Source organism: Dama dama, chromosome 20 (genome assembly GCF_033118175.1).
Source record: "Dama dama isolate Ldn47 chromosome 20, ASM3311817v1, whole genome shotgun sequence".
Taxonomy (NCBI): domain Eukaryota; kingdom Metazoa; phylum Chordata; class Mammalia; order Artiodactyla; family Cervidae; genus Dama; species Dama dama.
The window spans coordinates 9,036,578-9,051,452 of record NC_083700.1 but is presented as its reverse complement, the minus strand read 5'-3'; the positions used below and the strand labels follow the sequence as shown (position 1 = coordinate 9,051,452).

Genomic DNA, 14,875 nt, shown 5'->3' with positions numbered 1-14,875 from the left:
GAACCTTGAAAATAACAACCAAACCCAGACCCCCCACTTACCCCCTTTTCAACACGGGGTTCACTGAAGAGACGGGAAAAGGGAGAGGAAGAGTCTAGCCTCCTCTCCTTCACCTCGCCCCCCTTTCTGGCCCTGCTCTGGCCCTGGCTACCCCCACCACCACCCTGATTGGGTGGATTGTGCTAACCTCAGCAGTGTGTGAATGGGGATTTCAGGAGGGAGCAAGGTTTGCTGAGCAAGGAGAAAAAGAGTTTGGTGTGTTTGATTTGGTTTGCTGTTTACCCTCAGGAAATCTGAGCTGGGCTCCTGAACATACCACATAATGTGTCATCAAGACAACGGATGGAATTCTCAAGCTCAGTCGACTGGGAAATTGGAGCCAGAGAGGACTGAAGTCAGGGAGCTGCCGGAGCGGCAGATGATGCCACACTGGGCCCCAGGTCTGATGAACGGGTGCTTCCAGTTTCCTTTAAGGTGCAAATGTCCTCTGGCTCTTTGCTTTACAAGTTCAGACTTGCTCAGGGGTGACCCACCAAGCAGACTAAACATACGCTCAGTCACTGGCATGTCGAGAATACCCAAAAATGAGAATAAAAATAATTTTTGAAGATACATGATATTTCAAAAAAACCATCAATGGAGTCATCGTGGGCTAAGCCAGAAAATTACTGGCCTTCCTTGTACTTATTTTCTGGTTTGGAAATGGGTTTATTTCAAGTTACAAATTGGGCGCGGTGTAGGCACCAGACTCTCTTCAGGGCCTCTTGTCTCCAAAGTCCTGATCTGCCTGCTCTTCTGCCTTTGGAACACATGCCCAAGGTTCCCCAAACCCACAGCTGCTGCCTGCTTGGCACCACTTGGGGAGTTTCTTTGCTCAAGAGTTCCAAGCCCACAGGCCTAACCTTACTTCCTCTCTTACCCTGATTCTTAACAACCCAGGCAACAAATCCTTTGCAGCAAACTTCCCAGCTCTTTTCAGTGTCATAGCACATACAGCCACAAGTTCAGGGCTTTGCTGTCGGTGTCCCAGACCCTCTCAACCCACACCCTGCCCTTTTGCCCCAGGCTGAAGGGATCCGCAATGGGTCACCTGAAATCCACGCTCTGCTGTCCACCACCAACCCATGGCCCAGTAAAAGTAAGCAACACTTTTATCCAGACCTGCCCTGCTAATAGCATCCACACTCTGCAAGTCCTGCTGCCAGAATTTACCTGTTTCCTCTTCCATTCTTTTCGGGTTAGCTCCTGTTTCACAGGCAGCAATTTAGGAGATAACACATAAATAATAACATATATAACTATTAGCACACAAATATAACTTGGTAACCAGAGCCAAAAGAACCAGGTATCAGATGGGGAGGTATTTTTAAGCATCACCCAAATCACATGAGGTAGTATTTCGTTTCATTGCACCAACCCAGACACGACTGAGTGGGCAGAGACAGAGATCTGAGACCCCTGTCACCACCACCCAGCTGAGCCACGGAGACTGTGAGCATCCCTGTATCTGTTTCCTCTTCTGCAAAGTGAGGATACTGCTGTCGGCCTCAGGCTGCCTTCCAGAGCTGGGGTGAGGACCACGTGGTATGATGGATGGTGAAAGTACTAGTACCTCACAAAGTCCCTTGCAAATAGGGAGGACCACACAGCTGACTGCTTCCACACTGGGACTCTTCTGAGAGTGAAAGAAGGAGTTATTGATAATCAGGCCAGGACAGCAGGAGTAAACTAGAATGGTCCCAGACAAGCCACCTAACTTATAAAGGCAAGAGATGCTCGAAAAGGCAGCATGAAGTATAAGAAAAAGAACAGGGCCTGATACTCAGGAGACCCAGATTTGAGTCCTGGCTTCAACACTGGCTGAACCTCTCAGGGCTTCAATGTTAAGTGCAATGGGGTCCACTTCTGCCCCATCAGACCTATAGGATGGTTGAGTAGATGAAATGAGACCATGCCCATGGGAGACTGAAGCCTGAAGGCTCCATGCACCTGTGAGGTGGTGGGCGTACACTTTCCGGAGGGCTGTGGTCAGAGCCCCCCGGAGGCTGGGGCTATACCTCGGGGTGGGTGTAGGCTGCAGCCGCGTCCCTCTGCAGGGCCGAGCGGATGTCCGGAATGCTGTCCAGGATGTTATTGGAGCAGTTCTCTTTGCCTCGCTTGTTCATCTCAGTTCGAATTTCTTCCACGTCCTCTCTGATCTGCTCGTTTTCCTTGGTGAGGTTTTTAGCTATTTCCTAGCAAGAGAGAACATTTTTAAAAGGGAGTCGTTTAAAGTGCTCTGAGGACAAGCAGGAGGGAACTAGCAGCCATCTCCTGCTCAGAGCCCAGAGACTCAACAGGCAGGTTGAGAAACCAACCAGAAACCACCGGGGCCGTCAGGAGTATCCAGCCCTGTGTTGAGGACCAGTGCTTGGACTCGGGTGGCATTTCCAGGTCAGCTTGGCTCCAGTGTGTTCACGACTGGAAATGCTTCCCAATACCACCATGGCTTTCCTAATAATAATACTGTCGTGTCCCCGAGCTACTGGGACACCTGCTGTTTTTCCATCCTGGGTACACAGTATGCTCTTACCAGTGATGAGTAACATTACAGAAAAATTCCATTTGCTTGCGTCCCCTGACATGTGAACCAATGGCTCAATTAATGAAAGAAGGATCTTCTAGGCAATTTTAAAAGAGGTGGTCAAAGAAATCTACCTAATCTGATTTTTTAATAAGCACAAACTATTCTTTGGAGCACTTTTTAAAAATCTTTTTTAATTGAATTCTAATTGATTTACAATATTGTATTAGTTTCAGGTCTACAGCAAAGTGGTTCAGTTATATACATACACATTTTTTCAGATTATTTTCCATTATAGGTTATTACAAGATATTGACTATAGTTCCCCGTGCTTTACAGTAAATCCTTATTGCTTATCTATTTCATGTATAGTAGTTTGTGTCTGTTAATCCCATATTCCTAATTTGTCCCCTCTGCCTCTCCCCTTGGGTAAACATAGTTTGCTTAATATGTCTGTGAATCTGTTTCTGTTTTTTATGTAGATTCCTTTGTACCGTTTTTAGATTCTGCATATAAGTGATTTCATATTTGTTTTTGTCTGACTTAGTTTGATATTCTCTAGATGCATCCATGTTGCTGCAAATGGCAATATTTCACCCTTTTAAAATATTTATCTATTTTTGACTGCACTGGGTTTTAGTCGCTGTGGGTGGGCTTTCTCTCGCTGCAGCGAGAGGGAGCTGCTCTCGTGGTGGTGCACGAGCTTCCCACGGCAGTGGCTTCTCTTATTGCAGAGCACGGGCTCCAGGCACACGGCTTCAGTAGTTGGTGCACAGGCTTAGCTGCTCTGCAGCGTGTGGGATCTTCCCAGACCAGGGATCAAACCCGTGACCTAGCATTGACAGGTGTATTCTTAACCACTGGACCACCAGGGAAGCCCCTTCACCCTTTTATTTATGGCTCCCCAGCATTTAAAAAGCATTATTTACATAAGAAATTGATAGGCTGGCTTTAAACTTTCCTATTCACACATAAAATGTTTCCCTAAATGACCCCTATTTGGCGAATTACCCATGTCCCAGATGCACTTCATGCCAGAAAGGGCCAAAGCTACATTTCTACCAACCAACACTGGTAAGGACCTCCTGTGTGTCTAGGGTACAGTACGGCAGAAAGAAATCCTCTCATTCCTCTGGTGTTCCTGTCCTGGGATGGGAGGTGGGGGGGTTTCTGTGGGGGACAACTGCAGGGAAGACAGGGTTCCCACTGCAAGAAAAAGATGACCAACCAGGCCAGGTTCTGTAAATGCCATACAGGCGTTCAAAGGGAGGGGTGGACGAGAGGCATCAGAGGCAGCATCTGAAGAAGGTTAGGCTGAATGGTATTTGAATCTTGGGCAGCTGTCAACAGACTTAGAGGTACCCTTTCATCTCTACTTATTTTTAGAGAAGTTTACTGCACTGAGATCTAATATTGTCCAGCATTGGCCTCCATTCCACGGTTTCCATGAGCATCTGAATTTTTAGATGTGACGTTCTCCTTTGGGCCCTGTTTATGAGGGTGATAGAGGAAGTAACCATGTAAACAGAGGACGTATACACTTTCCATCTTTCTTTGACAGGCAGATACGAGACGTGCAAAAGCTCAGACACTGCCAGGCACAGTCTGCAGTCTGGTGAGATGCCACTGTTGTCCTAGAGGGATGCCACGGTGGCTCAGAGCTAGGGGGCGTATAGGCAGACTGTGACGCCCAGACACTGTGGCTCCAGTGACTCTACGTGGGCTGCCCAGAGGAGCCCACGAGGTGCTCGTTAAAACTAACCAGGCTCCAGACCACTGGCCATGCCATGCTCATAGCATCTCAGCGCACGCCAAGTTCTGAGCACTGGAAAGGCTCAATGTGTTCTGTGGGGCTAACGCCAAGTCGGCCTCCCTAAACATCACAGAATTAAGTGTGAGAGCTAAAGCCCTTGAGAGGAGGTTGTTTCAAGAATACCCAGAATGAGTGGTTTTACTGGATGTGTATCGTTCCTGATAAGTGTTATCAGGGTCAGTCAAATGCAGTGGTTAAGAGCATGGATTCTGGAGGAAACCTTCCGGTTTACATTTTGATGGTGCTACTGCTAGACCTGTTATCTTGGGCCAATTACCTAACCTCCCTGCGCTTCGTTTGTCCATGTGTAAAACGGGGTTAACACTAGCACTCTCCTTGTGGGTTGTAACGAAGAATGAGTTAACATATGTGGAAGTGCATGGGACGTACTAAGTGGTTGTTATTTTTCATAGAATATTACTGTCATGGTCTATGCACAGGTTGGAAATGAATTTCCAGACATGAGGCAGAATGAAGGGAGAATAAAGTTTATTAGAGTGGGAGACGCTGTTAGAACAGAGGCTGGCTCTGCCAATTTTTATGGCCTCAAGACAGAAAATTCCTGCTGGAAGGGCAGCATCAGGTGACTGGTTAAGATGCTATAGGGTGGGTAATAGGGTGGGAGTTTTACCTACTATGGGGCCAGAAAACTGGCTGGTTTAAATTCAGAGGCTCATGGCAACAGTTGCTATGGGACTTGTCAGTTCCAGAGATTTTTGTCCTGTGACAAAACAGAGCGCTCCATACCTGTGACCTGGTCTAGGGTTCCCAGTTGCTATTCAAAGAGACCAACAACATAGGCATCACTCCACCACTCAGGAGCTCGTTAGAAATGTGGACGCTCTGTTCTTACTGTAGGATTTGGAAGAAAGGTAGATAGTGATGGGAAGCTTTACATAATCTAAAGTGTGTGTGTGTGTGTGTGTGTGTGTGTGTGTGTGCACGCGTGCGCATTTATTGAAATACATTTGCGTAAAGTATAAAGATTTGGGGAGACTAACCTGAGCAAGAGTCCCTGAAAAATAAAAGGCAGTTTGATTAAAAAAAGAAAGAAAGAAAGAAATGCAGAAGCTCCGACTTGACCCAGACCTGCTGAATTAGAATATGCCTTTTAACAAGATCCCCAGGCAGTCTGCATACACATTGAAGTTTGAGAAGCACTGTCTTAAATATAGGGAACTTGGATATAGCTGATGGAAAAGGGGCCCAAATGTGTCAGAAAGGCTATTTTACAGGAGCCAGGTTCTTCCCGGGGCTGACAGGAAAAGTTCCTGGTGCCTTCATGGGATCCAAGCATTTCTGATCATCCATAAGCACCTGCAATGAGCTGCACCTATGCATCTCCTGTAATTCTCACATCCTGTGATGTGGAGTGAAGCCCCAGAAGGTTCAGGGTTCGATACACTACTTCTTCATTAATGCAGTCATGTGTTCAGCCCTGGGCACTGAAGGTATGCCAGAGCAAGGATCCTGAAGACCACCTTCCGTGAGGGGAAGTAAGCAATAAATAAGAAATCAACAAGAAAGCATCAATTAGTAAAAAGTGCAGTGAAGAAAGCAAGTCGGGGTGATGTGACAGATGCTGGTTCTGACTCACGGGGAGGGTCAATGACGTAGCTCTAAGGGACTGGAACATGTCCACCTCTGCTGCCCAGCCATGGCCCCAGGACCCCAGACCCAATGGTGTGGCCTAAGTAGCCATATTGGTAAAACAAGAGCTCACGCAATTCCCGAACACCTGGACAGAGTCAGCACTGGCCCTCACACTCGCTGTGAGGCAAAGGGAAAATCCCATGGAATTAGCCCCTGCCCTCTGACCTTGGGTTTTCTAGGCCCCTGGAAGGCCCCGTTCTCATTGATTTAGAAATGTCCAAGCCACTTTCTGGTTTTAGTGAGGCACCATTATTCTCAATTTCCACAGAGAAGAGTTTGAGACAGGCCTGGTCCTGAGACCCCAGAGAAGCAATATTTTTTATTTCCCTCCTGGGAACAGCAAAGCCCACCAGCCGCCTGCATAAACACCAGGCTGGCGGTAGCCTCACCCCATCAGCCCGCTGGGCCGAGCCAGCTGGGGTCCCCCAGGGCTGCAGCAGCAGATGCCCCTCCTTAGCCACCCTCCCCCACTCAGGCACCTCTCCCCCAGGGATTCTGGCCTTGCAGGGCTCCCCGCTGCTCCCTGGGGTTCTGCCTTCCTCATATCAAGGGTCTTCTGTGGGGTGTGTCTCAGGGGGCAGCAGGGATGCTGCCTACCAGGCACACTCTCCATCCTGCCCTGGGAGAAGGCCGAACCCCATGACCTCATGCCTCTGGCTCTTCCCCTCTGGGACAGCTGTGACTATGACATTTATGGTGTGTGCAACTTGGCTTGTGCGTAGCACTGGCAACGTGGGAGAGGGAGCAGGAAGGGTGCCCGTCTTGAGGGTGAACACATCCCATCGTCCCTGCCAAGGGTCCTGGTGCTGTGAGGAGGGAGAGGAAGAGGGAGGACAAGTAGGTGGAGAGAGGGCTGGCACAGAAGGTAGGACAGACAGACAGGATGACTGAAGTTCTGGGAGCTATGTCATGGGACTTAGGCCAAAGGTATTCCCAGAAGGAGTGCCACGTGCCGGGGGCAGGCAGCAGGGCATCGAGGGCGCCTGCTAAGAGCAAGCCCACCTTGCCAGATGGGACAGGTGTCCTGCTCTGACCACAGCCGGAGGCACAGGTGGCCGCAAGGAGGAAGTGTGCAACCTAGGCAGGTCCCCCCGGGAAAAGGGGAACCACGTAGGTTTCCCTGGAATTGGGGGTACCCCTGGCAGTCAGCCCTGGGAAGCACAGCTGGTCAGAGGGCAGCTTTAAGTAGCCATGGAGGGCCGACACAACCAGATGTGCACGCTGGTGCAATGGACGTGGGTGGAAGGGCTGTTCCGTGGGTACAGACGTATCCTGACTTTGTCCAGCGGTGGGACAAGTATGGGCACCCCTGGGTGAGAGCAGGGGGCAGCCTCGGCCAAGAGTGTTGGGACCCGAGGGAAAGTCAACCAGGGTCAAGGCTCCCTCAGTTCTCTGGGGTCTTGCTCTCCCGACCGGAAGCAGGGATGAGGTATGGTGGGCAAAGTGCAGGCTCTGGAGATCACGTATGAAACCCACAGCCCAGTCACTACCTGGTTTTATGCAACCACATAAGGCTGGGACCTCTCCAGGCCCCAGCTGGAGGAGGTCGGAATAATGATACCTGCCTCCCAGGCTTGGTTTGGAGAATGAATGAAGGGGGGCATGCAGCACAATGCCAGGCACAAAACAGGGCTTGACGCGTGGAGCTGAAGTGGGGGGTGGGATGGACTCTCGGGATCTTGGTAACAGACATGCAGGTAGAAAAGGGGAAGGGGGCTAGGGTGTCCTGTGGCTGGGACAGGGAGGAAGGTGAGGACTCAAGGCTGGCGTGATGTGAAGGACTCTGTAGAAGGAGACGAAGCGCGATTGCACCTGGGCCGAAGCACGGTGCCAACTTGTGGAGCAGGCACGTCCAGCCCCTAGCTGAGACACAGGACTCAGGTGCAGATGTCGAGCTTGAGAGTGGGGGGAGCAGGCTCCTTGTGGGAGTGACGTGAGGCGGTGTCGGGGGGTCACTGGACCTGGTGGCAGGGCTCGGAGTTCCCGTCAACTCACCCTGCTCCACCTCCTCAGAGGCCTCCAGGACATGATAGGACCAGGCTGCCTGGGACAGCCACCCCTGTAGACAGCTGTCTGCAGCCCCCGGAGGAGAGCTGCAGGGGGACAGCAGCTAGAAGCAGCCGGCGCTCCAGCTGATGGGACAGCCGGGGCGCCACGCAATCCCTGACCGCAGCTGATGCAGACAGTGGGCAGGCCCGTGCTGCAGAGGGTGGCCGGCTGACGTGTTCCATCACTCCTGCAACCACACAGCTGTTGAGCATTTGGCCCACACCCTGTGTGGGGCTAAAATCCAGCAAACAAAAATAACTTAGACCCAGGTTGTCCTCAAGATGTTCAGAGCCTGGAAGATAGTCAAACACATAAAGAGCAAGAAGTTCTAGGCCTCCGATGACCAACCCTGTAAGTATAGCCATGCAGTCCCTTAGGTCGTGGCAGCTCCAAGCTATTTCTAGGCCAGTGGATGTAGGACGGATGCTCACACCATAAACACCTTTAGCCAAGAAGAAAACCTTTCATGCCACAGTGACAAATTAGATTTGAAGTGTATACAACCCCAGGAGAGGTAATATATTGACCTGAGCCCTTACTAAGATGTGAATTGAGTTAACATTGGAACTGAAATATATCTTAGAACTCTTATCTCCGATCCTTTCCCGTTTCACAGATGAGAACACTCTGGTAGGCAGGGTGAGTGACACTCCTTTCCAAGGCCACACTGGAGTGAGGAGGAGAGTGAAATGATTTGCAGCAAACCCTCCTGTGAGTGGTCAGAAGACTGCACTTGGGGTCTCGATGTGAGTGGAGGGAGGGCAGAAAGGAGAGGCTTGGAAAGAGACAGCTCCCCTAACTCATGGCCTGGTCTGCACAGACAAAAGTTACATTTCCCCATTAGCTGGTAAAGAGATATATCCCCCAGTGTCAGCAACGATCTTTTGATCTTGCCTTCCAGACCAGAAACACACAAAGGCCACCAAATCCTTATGTCTGGGGGAGAAGCCCTCAGCAAGGCTCATGCCAGCACATTCTGGGGAGAGGGCCAGCTCTGGGTCTGGTAAATCCATTGTAGACTTTAAGTCTCACTTGGATGCAGCACTATCAGGAGAAACGCCTTCAGATGACACACAAGGTTCCGCAGCGCCACTGGATTCATGGATGTGGTTTGCAAACTCAAGCAGGCAGGTGCGAGGCAAGGAGCCACACACATACAGTTGGGCAACAGAAATCACGCTTTGGAAAGCGTGTAGGCATGCATCTATTTTAAGACCCTGGGCTAGGCACCCACACATATGCAAGAGCACATGTGTAAACAGTCACATCCAAGTAATTATAAATGTTGACAGGTGTCCTGCAGCTACGGTGGGGGTGGGGCATTTCTTCACAAAGTTTTGCAGTTTTTATGGGCATGACTTAATTCAACTAAAGCCTTGAAGCTAGAATAAATTATTTTAATGACCTGTCCCTCTGTTTGTCTTTTTCTTTACTTCGAGAATAAATCTACTCCTGGAAGCAGTGTGTGGCACCACAGCTGTACCCCTGCCTCTTGTCCTGCTGCCATCAGAAGGCATTTTTAGGCCTGGGCAGCCTACAAGTCTTTGTATCTCTGAGTGCGCTCAGAGCAAAAGTCTTCTGAGCTCAATCTGTGCCATTGCATGAAAAGGGTCATGCAAGGAACAGGTTCTGCCTTTGCCTTGGAAGCTGCAGATTTTCCTTTTAGACTTCTAATTCCTATCTCTCCTGGCACCTATGCTCTGCTCCTGTGCTGTGCTTAGGTGCTCAGCCGTGTCCGACTCTTTGTGACCCTATGGACCATAGCCTGCTGGGTTCCTCTGTCCATGGGATTCTCCAGGCAAGAATTCTGGAGTGGGTTGCCATTCCCTTCTCCAGGGGATCGTCCCGCCCGGGGATGGAACCCACATCTCTTCCGTCTTATGCGTTGGCAGGCAAGTTCTTTACCACTAGTGTCACCTGGGAAGCCTGTATTTTGTGCCTACACCCACCTCAACTCCAATACATACCGCTACTTCCTGCATCCCCTTCCCTTTCCCAGCCATTTTCCAAAAGGGGTCAGTCTGGATCTACCACACTGAAGGTTCTTGGACCACTGGCCACCTTAGATGTTCCTTTTACTTGGACCAGTTCTAGAGGAATGCCCATGCAGTTTCAGGCCTCCACTACGTGAATAGGAAAGATGTTTTGAGGTGTAAGTTTTTGAAACACAATGAAATGGTTATACTAAGATACATGCTCCAAATTTATAAAAATTAGGAAGTCTGTCAATTCCAAGTTTCAGTAAGAATGTGTCCATATGGAGTATCCGCACCCTGCTAGAGGTGCCATTGGGAGAACAATATGGCAATAAAGTTGTCCCTTGGTATCTGCAGGAAATTCTAGGACCCCCAAGAACAGATAAGAGAATCCATTCAAGTCCTTTATATAAAATGATGTTGTTGTTCAGTCGATCAGTTGTGTTAGACTCTTCTTGACCCTGTGGACTGAAACACACCAGGCTTCTCTGTCCTTCACTATCTCCTGGAGTTTGCTCAAACTCTTGTCAGTTGAGTTTATGAGGCCATCCAACCATCTCATCCTGTCATCCCCTTTTCCTCCTGCCCTCAATCTTTCCCAGCATCCCAGGGTCTTTTCCATTAGCTCTTTGCATCAGGTGGATCATAAATATTCCCCCCAAAATTCCAGAAAACTCCAAAAAACAAACATTGAATTTGCCACATATTGACATAACATTTGCATTGTATTAGGTATTGTGAGTAATCTAGAGATGAGTTAAAGTATATGGTAAGATGTCTGTGGGTTTCATGCAAATACTACACCATTTTATTCATTGGAAGGACAGATGCCGAAGCTGAAGCTCCAATATTTTGGCCACAGTGGGTTGAATCTACTAATGCAAAACATGTGAACTCGGAAGGCCAATCGTATCCCTTAAAACTGGTGATAAGCATAACAGCCCAGTAGTTTCATTCCTACTTACATATCATAAAGAAATGTATGCATGTATGGGATGGGCTTTTAGAGGGGTGCTCCTGGGGCTACTATGAATTACAAAACTAAAAATAACACCCATATTCACCACCAGTAGGCAAGATCAGCAAATTGTGGTATAATCTCACACTAGAATACTACACAGGAATAAAAATGAATGAACTAAAAGCCACAGAATTGACATAAAAACTTAACGTTGAATGAAAGAAACCTAACACACATACACACATACTTCTGTAGGATTCTATGTATTTAAAGTTAAAAAACAAAACTATTGTATTTAGGGATGTATCTTTAGGTAATGAAACTGTAAAGAAAAGCGAGGAAGATGATTAACAAAGTTAAGGACAGAGGTTCCTTTCAAGGATGGGATGTATTCGGCTGGGGTGAAAGGAACTCAGGTTTTGCATTGTTGAAATTTGCCATTTGATATGGTATATATTCTAAATAAATGTGGTCATGTTATACCTCATTTTAATGTGCATTTCTTGCTTATGACATTACTTGCTGTTTTACATTTACCTTAGACTATGGATATGAAGTTAGAAAGCAAATTCGAGAAATTTTCTTATTTGAGTTCAAAAATGGGTTGCAAAGTGGCGTGCCATCTTGCAACATCAGCCACACATCTAGTCCAGGAACTGCTAATGAACATACCGCGCAGTGGTGTACAGTGCAAGAAGTTTTGCAAGAGTTGAGAGCCTTGAAGCTGAGGGACACAGTGGCTGGACATAAGAGGTTAACAAGGACAACTCAGAGCCATCATTGAACCTAATCCTCTTACAACTACATGAGAAGTTGGCAGAGAACTCAACGTCACCCATCCTACAGTAGTTGGCATTTGTGGGTGGCTCATGAGCTGTCTGGAAATTTCAAAAACTCGTCATTTTGAAGTGGTCTCTTCTCTTATTCTATGCAACAACAATGAACCATTTCTCAATTGGATTGTGATGTGTAATGGAAAGTGGATTGTATACGATAACTGGCTCAGTGGTTGGACCGAGAAGCTACAAAGCACTTCCCAAAGCCAAACTTGCACCAAAAAGTCATGGTCACTGTTTGGTTGTCTGCTGCCAGTCTGATCCACTACAACTTTCTGAATCCTGGTGAAACCATTCCATCTGAGAAGTACGCTCAGCAGATTGATTAGATGCAATGAAAACTGCAATGCCTGCACCCTGCATCAGTCAGCAGAAAGGACCCAATTCTTTTCCACGACAATGCCCGACCACACATTGCACAACCAACACTTCAAAAGTTGAATGAATTGGGCTACCAAGTTTTGCCACATCCACCATATTCACCTGACCTCTTGCCAACCCACTACTACTTTTTCAAGCATCTTGACAACTTTTTGCAAGGAAAATGTTTCCACAGCCAGCAGGATGCAGAAAATGCTTTCCAAGAGTTTGTTGAATCCCAAAGCATGGATTTTTATGCTACAGGAATAATCAAATATTTCTCACTGGCAAAAATGTGTTGATTGTAATGGTTCCTAGTTTTGATTAATACAGCTGTGTTTGAGTCTAGTTAAAATGATTTAAAATTCATGGTTCAAAACCGTAATTACATTTGCACCAACCTAATGAGTGGATGGAGAAGGAAATGGCAACCCACTCCAGTATTCTTGCCTGGAAAATCCCAGGGACAGAGGAGCCTAGTGGGCTGCCGTCTATGGGGTCACACAGAGTTGGATATGACTGAAGCGACTTAGCAGCAATAAGTGGGAAGAGGGCATGTGGGGAGCTTTTGGGGTGTTAGCATTGCTCTGTTTCTTGAGCTGGGTGGTGGGTGCATGGGTATTTGCTTTATAATGATTTGCTAAGCTGTATATTCATTGTTTATGCCCTTTCCTATGCATGTGCTATTATTCACCATTTAAAACACAAGCTCAACCAAAATCACTCCACCAAGCAGAGCTCCCAGAGCTCACTTTACCAAGAGGTGAGATTCTCAACAGTTCAGATTCCATTTCTCTCTCTTTCCTTCCTCTTTCATCTGCAGATGGAGTTTCCATTCTTAAATCCTCCTACAGAGCCAAGGTAGATGTACACATGTGTATGTGCCTGCTTCTTCTGCCAAGTTCTGATCTTACTCTGGGCAAAATGCCCCTCCATTTGACCCCTTTCGTCTGGTCTGACCTCCAAAGAACTCTCCTTGGGATTCAAGAATATCCAAAGACCAGGAGCAGAGGTTCAATTCCATTCCTCCTGCAGAGTCAGGCTGGAGAAGGAGTGTTTTTCCCATTTACCCAACATTTTGCCTTTTCAATGTACGCAGACTGCAGACAGAGTTGGCCAGCAAGAGCCAGGAGACGAGTGGCCAGACCCAAAGACAAGAGACTCTGGTCTGTGGGCCCGAGGCCCAGGCCCATCATTCTTCACTGTCACACCAAAGCACCTCGTCATTCTGGGCTGCCTGTTGGGGAAACTTTCACGGGATGGGACCTTCCCTAACTCAGCTTTAATCCTGTTTAACAGGATTTATGGGATATGGCCATGGTTCTGCCTAGAAATTCCCTTGGAAGGACTATTGCTATAAGTTCTGGTTAGGAAAAACTGACGCTCCCAGGGCAACTAGCAATGATTTGAAGAAGCTTATAAGGTTTATTAGAAAGAGCCTGTACAAGGAACCAGAAGACCGGAGCTCCAGCCTATTCTTTCCCAGCACTGTGCCTGCAGGAAAGCCATTTAATCTCCTTTGGTCTCATGTCTTGTCCAGCTCATAGGAACAAAGAATCTAAATGTAAATGGGATGCTTTAAAACTACTACTGCTGCTGCTAAGTCGCTTCACTCGTGTCCAACTCTTTGTGACCACATGGACTATAGCCCACCAGGCTCCACTGTCCACGGGATTCTCCAGGCAAGAATACTGGAGTGGGTTGCCATGCCCTCCTCCAGGGGATCTTCCTGACTCAGGGGTTGAACCCATGTCTCCTGTAGTTCCTGCATTGCCAGCAGATCCTTTACCACTGAGCCCCCAGGGAAGCCACTAAGTAAAACCACTAATGCTATACAAATATAAGGGATGATGATGAGTATGATTATAAAGATTCCAGTTCTTGCTACTAAACATCCCATAATTCTGAAAAAGAGATAGCTCTCATCAATGTAACTATGGTTAGTTTTGGCGAAAACCCAGTGACTGTGTGACTGTTCAGAAGATAGATACTGCTGGGGAGCGGCATTGCACCAAATTCACCCACAGCCCCATCCTTTGCCCGCAGAGAGGGCTCAGCTGCTAGACAAGGCTGGAAACAGATTATAGCCCTTCAACAAAGCTCAGCCCACTGGCCTTCTCAGAGGCTGAGTGCCTGACCTTGGCCTCATGAACACTGTGTTCTACCCCCAGAGCCATCTTTCCCAGGCTGTGTTCTCCAGAGAGAATGAAAAATATGTGGCTGCCAAGGTCAGGTAAAAGCAGAAGAGGAGGCTGTCACTGCTGTTCCTGCACATTTGGATGGTTCTAGGGGCCGAGAGAAAGAAGGTACTTTTCAACTTCGAAGGTCCAGTTGAATCCCGGTCTGATTCCTTTTGAACCCATTTGAAAGAATCAGAAGGTGGTTCTAGAAAGGAGAAAGAATCCCAAGCCTGCATGAAGTCCATTGGTAGTAGGACGGTGTTGACCATTCAGTCTAGCTATTCCTATCAGGAAAGGAAAGACTCAAGATGCCAAGTAGCCTGATTCCCTTAGGCAGCCCCTCCAGGAGGAGTGGGGAGATCAGAGTAGACTGGCAAGATCCTATTGGCCACCTTGGCCTGCCTCCAAGTTTGGGCTCCAGTACCCTGACCCCGCTCGTTAGATCTCACAACTGAAGTGACTATGGACCTACCAACCCTCCCAG

The 14,875-nt window shown here is 48.0% G+C and overlaps 1 protein-coding gene across 3 annotated transcripts in view; it reads right to left on the bottom strand.

Annotated features, from left to right (window-relative positions):
* Positions 1 to 14,875, bottom strand: part of OLFML2B (olfactomedin like 2B) — a 45,130-nt gene that overhangs the window by 20,288 nt on the left and 9,967 nt on the right. For all 3 annotated transcript variants that reach the window (XM_061120254.1, XM_061120255.1, XM_061120256.1), the window contains exon 4: positions 2,058 to 2,234. In XM_061120254.1, the coding sequence (XP_060976237.1) occupies positions 2,058 to 2,234 (177 nt within the window). The remainder of the gene's footprint in view (positions 1 to 2,057; positions 2,235 to 14,875) is intronic.